General features: G+C 34.1%; 1 protein-coding gene across 1 annotated transcript; it reads left to right on the top strand.

Moving 5' to 3' along the window:
- Positions 1-272: 272 nt before the first annotated feature.
- LOC119663663 lies at positions 273-3,721 on the top strand (the record flags this gene model as incomplete). Its single annotated transcript, XM_038073271.1, has 6 exons — positions 273-1,048; positions 1,108-1,206; positions 1,271-1,375; positions 1,428-2,192; positions 2,250-2,309; positions 2,376-3,721. Coding segments are annotated over 6 exons (2,670 nt in total), but the record flags the coding sequence as incomplete, so codon positions are not given.
- Positions 3,722-11,434: the final 7,713 nt, after the last annotated feature.

Below are 11,434 nucleotides of genomic sequence, written 5' to 3'. Positions count from 1 at the left end.
TATTATTTCAGTATTATAGTGCCTATTTCGTTTATTTGTATCTGACCATTTATATATGATTAAATCTGAGCATATTTTATTCTATATATGTATGTGTATGAATAAACAAAAGATAATTTGCCGGCTAAATACAATTCAATTTTTATTTAATATGTAAAACGTTTTTACGAATCTCACTTTAAATGTCGATTACAGAGAAGCTGTGAGCGTTTATTTTACATAATTAAAAATAATTCAGAAGTATCATTAATATATTCTTTCTTGTGTTTCAGATTGAAAAAGGCGATACTCTTCCTCAGCAAGTGTGCGTTACCTGTGCAAAGAATGCTATTTCGGCATGTCTCTTCAAGAAGAAATGTGAGGATGCAGATAACTTTTTCCGTCAGCAATTGCTTATACAAAAAATTGAGGCGACGTCTGCAGGCGGGCGTGAAGCTTCCAATTATGTACAGGTAGAGAGGGATGTGGGATCAGTAGTGGAAACCACTTCTACCCACCGCAACTTAAATCTGGCAATACAGAGCAAAGAAACAAACACTGAGAAAGAGGAGAGTGACCAGGAAGAAGGCGATAAGATGCCTCTATGTCATGCTGAAATACATAATGGAATCAATAATGGAAAAATTCCTTTTGATTTTAATTCTATACGTTTGATGCATGAGTATATGCAGCACCAACTGAGTAAAATTACTGAAGCTCATGGTGCGAGCAACAGTGCAGAAAGTGGGAGTGAAGCAGAGGCAGATGATGATGAACCTCTCCCCCTTATACCAGAAATAGAATTAATTACACCATCTGATGATATGAATGCTAATGTAAATGGTAACGACATGGGAAATAATACAACCCCGATGCGTGGTTATCAGTGTCCAAGCTGCTTCCAAATATTTGAAATGAAGCAAATTTTAAAAGCACATATGCAGAGTGTACATGGCACACCTGGACCAGTGTATGAATGCACGAACTGCAGAAAAACTTACTTTTATAAAAGATTCTTAGAGAAACATGTTAGACGTGGACGTTGTGTTAAAAAACGTCGAAATCAAACGTTAGTATTCAAACCGCTTTTACATTCTTAATATCGATTATATTTTTGTTTTCATATAGCCGTCCAATGCAGTGCTCAGATTGTCATGTTCTTTTTCCGACTGGGCATCATCTCGGTTGGCACAAGCGGACTGGTTGTCCTTCTAAAGCTGCTAAAATGTATGAATTACTTAACAATTTAGATTTTGTATTGCATAAGATTCTTATATTTTTTCTTCTGAAGGCCCTTACAACAACTTTTTAAACAAAACATTGTGCAATATAATAACTTTCCCAAACGAATTGGTATAAGAAAACCTGAAAATGCAATATATATACACAACAGAAAGTAAGTATTATGCAAATGAAATTGAATATATTTTTAAACATTTATTTAACAGAGTTATTATGGCTGGGAATAAACGTAAAGGGCGTACTCGCATCAAATTGGATGCTAAGAAGATTGCGTTAGCAAAGCAGTTAATTTTGCGTGAAGCGACCACAACAGTGATTGCTAACGAACTAAATATTTCTCGTACATTTGCTTGGCGATTACGAAAAAGTCTTGTGAATGGTGTAAGCCTTCATGAACGCGTCATTGACCCAAATGTAGAGGATGCCACAGAAATACTTCAAATAAACAACGAACAAAAAATGCAGATTCCAGAATTTCATCAAACTGAAATTGATATTAAAACAGAAAACAATGAAAGTGATAATGAAGAATCTGAGGAACATGAAGACCACGAAGATCGTGAAGAACATGAAGATCGCGAAGATCGTGAAGTTGATGACGATGATGAGGAGGATATTGCAGAGAGTGTTTCCAATCAAAGTTTTAATCAAAGAAATGAGAAATATCATCAACAAAACAAAGAGTATATCAAAGATAAAGGTAAAGACGATCCCGATGAGAGTGAAGATAACAGTGAAATTGAGTCTGATGAAGAAGAGATTAAAATCAAAGACAAGGTTAATAATTCCCATTTGCAATTAGAACAACAACAACAGAAACAACACCGAATCATACAAAATATGCCCGCAAATTTAAAAATTGAAAATATGTCTGAGAACCAGAAAGAGATATCCCATGGGATTGAGGAGAATGTTGTCATATCGCCATTAGCAGCGGCAAACCAGTTTCCGTCTACTGTCACTGCTGTCATGTAATTTTAAAAAGCTTTAACAACAAATATAAATATTTATTGATTTAATTTTTTTAGACATCAACTTCCCGTAAATCTCTCAATTCGGCCCATTTCAACAATGCAAAATAATGAAATGTAAATATATACCATAAGTAACTATCAGAATTATTATTAAATATTTAAGTATTAACTTTATTTTAGAGTAACTGAGAAATGTAATTTCTCAAAAAAACCGCGCAAGCCGAACGTGTTTGTTGACGATGAAAAATATGCTATGGCTAAGACGCTTGTAGCTCAAAACGCTTCCACAATGGAAATCGCTCGCGCGTTGAATGTGTCTCAAATGACAGCATGGAAAGTACGAGATGCTATTGTTAAAGGAGTGCCACTGTCTTATCGAAATAAAAAAGAAATTCGCGAAGTAGCACAACACGAAACCATTGAAGAGTCTACTGATAAAGGTGCACAAAGACATTTTGATAAAAACCAACAACAACAGCAACAAATTGAACAACAACAACATCTGTTATTGCAACATGAAGAGCAAATTAAACAGCAACAACTACACTTGCTGCATCAAAAATTAGAGCAACAAAAGCATCAGCAATTGCAGCAACTTCAGAAACAGCAACAACTACAACAACAGCTTCAGCAACAAAATCACTTACCGCAAAAAATACATCTACCAGAGCAACAACAATCCTTAACAAACGCAGCATCTAAAGTTGTTCATCCTCGTAGACGTCTGAAAGCAGCTGAGCGTGAAGTGCGAGACAAAGAAATTACACGCGAAATTTTAGATTTAATAAAAGAAGATAGTAATATTCAATATTGGAAGGTTTCAGCACGCTTAGCAGAAAAAGGATTCGCCATATCACCATCATCGGTGTGTCAGAAATTGAAGTCGATGGGAATACATCGGCGCTGGAAACCTGGTGACAAGCCACCAACTTTAGATATTGAACAATTGAAATCTGCAAATACTAATTCTTCTTCAGCCGATGAAGGATACGAAGCTCAATTAGATTTGAGTGGCGCAAATTTTTTAAATGCCTTCACGCGTTGAAAAACAACGATTTATTTCAAAAATAAAAAAACTGTGTTCGATATAACACTGAAAATCCAGTGCAAATTAGTGCTTCAACATGTTCGACCGTCGAACTGCTCGAATTCGAGAATACTCGAATTCAAACATTTGGATTCAACACTTCAAATGTTCGAAAATATTTGTGCTCGAACAGCAAATCTGTTTTATCTTTCATCTTTTTTTTTTGTTCCGTTTAATACACGTACCCATAACAACAACTGCTCGAACACCTTATTATGTTCACACATGTTTGATGGTTCGCTATAGTCGACCCAAAAGCCCGAGTACAAATATACTTGATCATTAAAATGTTTCAAGCTTCGATTAACTCGAAAAATATCTGAAGCATTAGTATAAATATTTAGAACTAAATAATTGAAGTATTTTGCTAAGATGAAGCACAAATTTAAAAGCGAATATTATAAATATTTTAAGATATTTTTAAACATTCCATGCTTAATATTGGTTTTATTTTATAGTATAAAGAAATTTAACAAAATATGTTTTAAATAAGGATAAGTTATACCGCGATGGACTCATCATTCCATTTTAAAGAATATCCCTAAATATTTTATTTTATTTACAAATATTATTTTTTAAATTCATAACTCATAATTTTTTGTCAATTAATCCAGAAATAATAACTTTTTAAATATCAAATAAATATATATGATATTTGTATGACACGTTAGAAACGATCAGTATTCGGGAAACACGTATTTCCTATTATCACTAACAAATTTTCAAATGATAAGCATTTTTTCGCGATTCTTTTTATTTTTACTCAAATTAAATATTTTTCACATTTCCCGAATATTATATGTCCGCTTATATAGAATATAAATTTATTTATTAATGCAAATATTTGGCCATTACCAGTCTTTTAACTTTGATAAATGAAACATAGATGGCTTAACTTATGCTCTCTCCAACCTTTAAATCAGTTCAAACAATATAACACAGGCATATAATAACTTTTATGTATTTTTATGTATTATTTTATGTATTAATTATTTAATTATTTATTTATGTATTCCATTTATTGACGTAAATATCGAACAAAAAGGTTTACCCATTAAAAACATGATGTGGTTGCATTGTAATAACATTTACTATAATTTTTATTATTAATATTTTAATTTTAATTTTTTGAGTGATAATATTTTTTTTATATTATTGCATAGGAATATTCTATGTATTAGACATGTATTAGACAGTGGCTTTTTACTTTCGTGGAGATATGAAAAATAATTGTTATAAGTTAGAAGTAACAACTTTAATGGTTGATATTCAGTATTTCTGAACCCTTAAGTATTATAACTAGAATTCTTTCATTCTACTTTATATATATATATCTATTACATAAATATATTGTTTTTAATTAACATGTTAAATAACAAAAGAGGCACTCATTTAATTCAAGTAACAGACTGAATAGTTCTATGAAACTTTTTTATACTTTCATAAATATAGATTTGAGCAATTGGCAGCAATTGGTATACATAAATACCAATTACAATCACAATCACAAGTCTTTTGTGCGTTAATCACAATTGAGCATATGTTCCTAAGATGAATATAATTTTTCTAATAAAGCCTTCCTTCGATATCACTAAATACAAGTACATGATTCATTAACTCCAAGCATATTTTTATGAAATGCACTCATCTATTCTTTAAGTTGCCACTGTCTGAATAAAAAAATTGATGTGTCTGCGAGATATGCGTAATATGTCACCTATCACCATAACATAACCATAACATAACCCTAACATAACCATAACAAAAAATTAGCTATACAATAATCGCATACGTCGTATGATAATGAACTGATCATTAAGTGTAAATATTATTTATAAAATATATTTTATAATTTCAAAAAGATTAACATGAGAAATTAGCAACATAGATGTAAAGCGGAGAAACACAAGTGCAATTAAAAATATAATTTGTATTTTCAAATATAAATAACAGCAGGAAATATATATTTTAAATAATGTATGCATATGGCTATTGCAGCAAAATGCAGAATAAGTCCAGCTCAGAATATTGGTTTAAATTGCTTTAATTTTTGAATAAATGAGACCATATTTTTATATATTACATTTAAATAAATAATATCAATATTAATATCAATGAAAAACGCTTCGAAACTAGCGTTATTGTTAATGTAAATACGCTTAGTTGAAGTTGGTAAGGTTAACCTGAGGTGAAATCTCAGATTTATACATAGGTATGTATATATGTTTGAGAAGTAACAATACCTAACACTAAAGTGTATGAAGCTTGTGCCTAGTTCGCAATATTAATAAAATTAATATAAATCATTTTATATTATATAATGGCAACTTGCTTAGTTTTTTAAGGTATTTATATATGTACAATACACAAGTTATATCATTCCAGAGGTTATCAATAAAGACATTTGTATTTAAATAAGAATGGCCTTTTTATTTTTAGTCTAAGTTTTCTATATAAGTTCTTCTACAGTACAAGAGCGGAGAAAGTAAAGCCCAAAAGAACTACATCGCGAAGAAAATCTTAAAGAGCTGCGAAGAGTTTAATATAACCAACATAAACCTTCGGAATAATCAAATTGACCAATCAACTAAACAACAGCTAGTTTCGAAAAAATCCAGTTAATTTCCTGATTAATACATTATTATGAGGGAAAGAAGAACCGCTACTAATACTCTGCTATTGAGTGTCATCTCGCTTTTATTTAGGTTAATGAGGCCAGATAGGTCTTCTGCCACTATGGAGGTCGCCATGAAGGTGTCATTTGCTGTAGATACTTTTCTGTCGGAAATTCATGTAGTTCGTTCTGATTAATTTTTTTCTGTAATTTTCATAACTGCTGGTTGAACTAGCTTGGAATCAACGGACATATTTTCTGATTTTTGATTCACTAGCATCTTTTCAATACTGGTCAATAAATAACCATTTTGCTGTTACATTCAGTAACTGGGTAAGGCCTGCATTGCATGCTGTTATGTTATGTGATATGATAAGTTCAGTGGAACCAAATTAGGTCATATAGATTAATATTAGTTTCTATGACTTCAATTTTTCAAATTGTGTTACACTGATATGGCTTTGGCCATTTAGCATCGGTTATAATATAATAGTAATTCTAACTACTTGGTCCTGCGATATCAACTGTAGTGGCTTCGACACCATAGGCCATAAACTCAATTTATTTATTTAAGATTTAACACAATATTCGATGTTATGTGGTATGGTATTAATGTCTCCGTATATCGAATATTTGTAAGCCTGTACTTAAAAACCCCTTGAGGTTCAAAAACTTCAGCAAGCGCCATTTAAAACATGTTTATTTTTTGGGTTTTCAAAATTACTCTAACAATAATTATTCCGCAAAAAAAGTGCAGAATATAAAATCCCTTGGGAATTAAAGCCGTAGCATTGACTGCTGAACAAGATATCTTCAATTTTTTTCGATAATAAGCTTATTTTATACAAAAATGTGGTAAAACCAGTATGGACATACGGCATCTAGCTGTAGGGCACATCTTCAACATCCAAAATCAATACTTATCAAAGGTTATATTTTCAGATTCTACAAGAAATGATAAATGTTCCATGGTATGTGACTAACGTCCTCATCGCTGCCTCAAGATGCTTCAGGTATCTATAAATAAAATATAAAAATTATAAAAAAAATGGAAAAAAGTGAGGTGAATAAATATGTGTGATGGACTCCACCGCTTTTCAGCTTCATTACATTAGGATATAGCTCAAGTTCACGGTATGTTTAAAATGTTGAATAGACTTTTTAATTCAAAATTTTTTTCTCTACCACTTTCTGCATTTTTTAAGTATCTACTCCTACCTCCATTCTTTTATGTACTATTAATGCCTTGCTACTTTTTAATTAATAGGTGTAGAAATCTCTAAATTAGCTGTCACTTTTCTATAATGGTCTTTGTTTAAAACATGTTCTTTTATCATGCCTTTTCTGATAGGTACAATAAAGATATTTTCATTATCTATGAAATACGTAGGTGTATTTACCGAAGCATTGGACTTTCTTTTTCTTACGTATACAGAAGGACGTTCAAACGTTTTTTCTTTAGGTATTTCTGCATTGTCGCTTTCATCTCTCATTGTAAAAAGAGCTTGAATTCTAATAATGAGTTATTCAGACAGCATATCTTTCAGATGAAATATATATTGCATTTGATTTAAGAGCGTGCAATTCTGAACTATTGTGAGTATCCACAGAACTAAACAATTTCAGCGCTCTGTCTTACTTTTGCACTTATCTTTTCATTTCTAATGTACCATTGAATTTTTAGCATACATCTCAATGCAATATTCTGATAAGTTTGAAGTTATCTAATGGAGTCATCGATGGAGCAACATAAGTATAGGTCTAATTATTTGCTTATAAAACAGAATTTTATTTTTCATACTTAATTTTCTTGTGTTAAAAATTTTAGAGCATTTAGAGTTTTATTACAAGCCAGCTTCTTGACCTTTATATTCTTTAACCAAGTGTATCTTTTGTCAAAAGCTAGACCTAAATATTTTACATTATCTTCCCCTTATTGACTTACATTACATTATTGACTTTTATTTTCTTTAGATTTTGATTTCTTCATTTTGTAATGAACATAGCTTTTGTTTTTTCAGTAGTTACTCTAGTTCTCTACCTTCAGAAGTACCTCATTATCTTATCCAAAGAATACCCAATGAATAATCCTTGAAGCGTTACAAAGCTCGTTTAATTGTCTTGAGTTCTCGAATACCTGATATTTTTTGAATTCGTCAATTCAGTCCTCTTCTTCCAATGAACCATAGGGTCTCAACTATTTTTCTAAATTTCACTCAATTGTTTGCTTCTGTGCATATTGTGTTCCACGAATAACCCATACATTTGAAAAAAATAGTTGTGAAGATTTTGCTTGGAATAGGTAAAAGCATAATACCTTTATAGTTATCGCATTTACTTAAGTCACATTTTTTGGTATTTTGAGAAGTATGTCCTGATTCCAGTCATCTAGAAATACTTCATTTTCCTACATTTGGTGAAAGACGGGCATTCACACATCTGCAGACATGCTGGGGTCGTTTTTGGGAAATTAAGCATAAATGTTATCAATACCGGGTGATTTATTGTTTTTAAGATCCTTCATTGCCGCAATAACTTTAGTTCTGAATTGCAGTGACATATCAATACTGTTGAGATAATTGAGCATATCAGCAAAGCGCATTTCATCCTTCTCTAAAGTACTGAGTCCAGCGATCCATCTGTTCTCTTTCGTTTGTCAAAAAGAGAAGGCACGCTGCCTTTCTGCTGCTACTTTCTCTCCCCGAGAAAGTTCGAGTAATCTCATACAGTCGTTTTCTGTCACTTATAGCTACAGTGTTTTCTGCGTTTTGGGCGAGCTTGTCTACCCATGCTCGCTTGTCTCTTTAAGCAGGCTTTTTTATGCACTTGGTCAAGTGGCTGTATTTTGTTTTTAGTTTTTGCTGCTTCATGGTTAGGTTAGGTTCGGAAGGCGCGTGCTGCCAATTGTGTGCACTTCCACTCGGAGGCATATATTGCCCATTGTGATGCCCTCGAATAGTTTTGCCGGGAGAGGCGAGTTGGCACAGTGCCCCGTTAGTACTCCAGTAAGCACACGAACTGCAGGTTTGCTGAAGCCTAAAAGGCTTTTCGTTTTATTTTTATCCAACCTCGGTCATAAGGTTCTGGCGACCTCACAGTCTTCGCGGTTAGTCCATAAGTTGTCTGTCACCGTGTTGGTGATTTCCTCTATTATCCTAAGCAGGTCACACATTAGTGTGTGTATTGTGAGGTCGGCCTCTCTTATATGCATTGCAGAACCTTTTCTGGCCATCTCATCTGCTAGTTCATTCCCTTCGTTATTGCTATACCCAGGAATCCAGCAAAGAGAGACCTTGTGATGTTTGATGCTCATCAGTGATTCAATTTCACTTTCAAAGTGGCCTGACTATCCACAAAAATCGTGATATTCGATGGACGAATTGTACTTTGTTGTATAAGGTTAGCCGCTTTTTCAATAGCATATATCTCAGCCTGAAAAACGCTGCAAGTATCAGGGAGTCTGTAGGACTGCCTTATCTGCATATCTTTCGAGAAGATACCTGCTCCCGTACCGCCCTCCATCTTTGAGCCATCTGTGTAGACAGTAACTTCAGAGTTACCTGTCACACATCCAAGCTCCCAGCTATCTCTGGTTGGATAAAGAGTGGGAATTCTGGTATAGAAATCTAGTGTTGGTGTCATGTAGTCTGTAGTCGAGTCTAGATCTGCCTTGATTGAACCCTGACCCCTCCTTCTAATCTCCTTCAAAATTGTACGGTGTCCGTAGTTAGCTGGTTTCCACAGCTTAGACTCCCGAAGCCTGAGAGCACTTTTGGCAGCACAGCCTTGAATGAACACCAACAGTGGTAGGAGATGTAGTATTACATTTAAACCCTGTTGAGGCGTACTATTTTTCCGATGCGGAGAGACCCATAGGTAATGATAGGCCTGATGATCGTTGTGTACATTCCGTATACTACGTACGGTGACAATCCCCATCGCTTCCCAAAGGTCTTTTTGCAGACATAGTATGCAGCTAGTCCTTTCCTAGTTCTCTCCTCAATATTCCTTCTCCAATTTAGTTTGGAATCAAGGACGACCTCAAGATACTTGGCTTCCGAGGAAAGAATCAGTGTAATTCAATCCAATCAGGGTAAGGTGAAAGTAGGTATTTTAGTTTTCCGTGTGAACAGGACAAGCTCTGTCTTAGTAGGATTCACCCCTAAGCCATTGCTTTTTGCCCACCTGGAGATTTCACCAAGTGCCGATTCCATGAGCTCACTAATCGTTGACAAGTATTTGCCTGAGATTAGGATGGCAACGTCATCGGCGTAGGGAACAACTTTTGTTTTCTTAGCCCTAAAGATTTGAAAGATTTCGTCAATCACCAGGAGCCAGGGAAGGGGTGATAATACTCCTCCCTGTGGGGTGCCCCTTGTAGTCCTCCTGGTCACGGAGCCCGCTCCTATATTAGCGTTGATGACTCTGCTTTCAAGCATTTTGCCAATCTATGCTACTATGAAGTTTGTAACGACCTTTTCCCGGCCCTATCTATAGCTGGGGTATACTCAGCGAGTATACCAGGGTTCGTTATAAAAAAATTTCTCTAAGTAAAATAATAGAGACACTTCTGTTTAAAGTAGCGTTTATTATTTAACAAAAAAAAAGAAAATATAATCAAGTTGTGGAAAGCGATGTTGAAAATGTTGCTATTGATGTAGAATGTTGTAATGATGTTGTAGACGGTGTAGCATGTTGTAAAATGTTGTATGGTGTTATAAATGTTGTAACGATGTTGTAAACGGTGTAGGATGTTGTGAAATGTTGTATGTTGTCATAAACGTTGTCACGATGTTGTAAACGGTGTAGAATGTTGTGAAATGTCGTATGACGATTGCTTGCGCAAGTTGCTAACCTGTAACAGGAGAAATTCCAAATAGCTAAACCTAAAGAAACTCTGATAAAATATAAATCAATACCTTTGTCAGCAAAAACCAGACAAGGGTCCCTTCCTGCTATTACGCCTGGCCACGTCCGTCAGCAATTGCCAAACGCTCGTTGTCCCACACGCCTTCTGACAGTGTTTGTGACTCGTCGTCCATTCCTCCATCAGCTATGGCCAAATGGAAAACTGGATGACTAGTTAAACTACCCAACGCTAGCATAAGCCAAACAGCAGGTAACTCAACTGGTTAAACTACCCCACGCCAGCATAAGCCAAGCAGAAGGTAATTCAACCACCATCACTTCGCCCAAACCAGTCCATCCATTCACATGGTGATCGTCAGCAAAACAAAATAGTTCTTACCTGTAACAGGAGAAATTCCAAATAGAACGATTTGGCAATTTCGCTGCCCTTTTATTTGAAAATCCTTCCATTACAGGCAAAAACAAAAATTATCTCCAAGTAAACAAGGTCCCGTAAATTTGTCAAAACAAATTTCTTATTGTTGTACGCATTGCAATCAAATTCAATAAAAATAACTGCATCATATAAAAAATGCGTGCACGATATTTTCTTAAATTTGTTTATGCAGACAAACAAGTGAAACAGTTACAACAAATTTAACTAACTTTTATTAGCGGCAAAAAATTAAT

Source organism: Teleopsis dalmanni, unplaced genomic scaffold (genome assembly GCF_002237135.1).
Source record: "Teleopsis dalmanni isolate 2A unplaced genomic scaffold, ASM223713v2 unscaffolded_contig_0728, whole genome shotgun sequence".
Classification (NCBI taxonomy): domain Eukaryota; kingdom Metazoa; phylum Arthropoda; class Insecta; order Diptera; family Diopsidae; genus Teleopsis; species Teleopsis dalmanni.
This window is presented reverse-complemented; position numbering and strand designations above follow the sequence as displayed.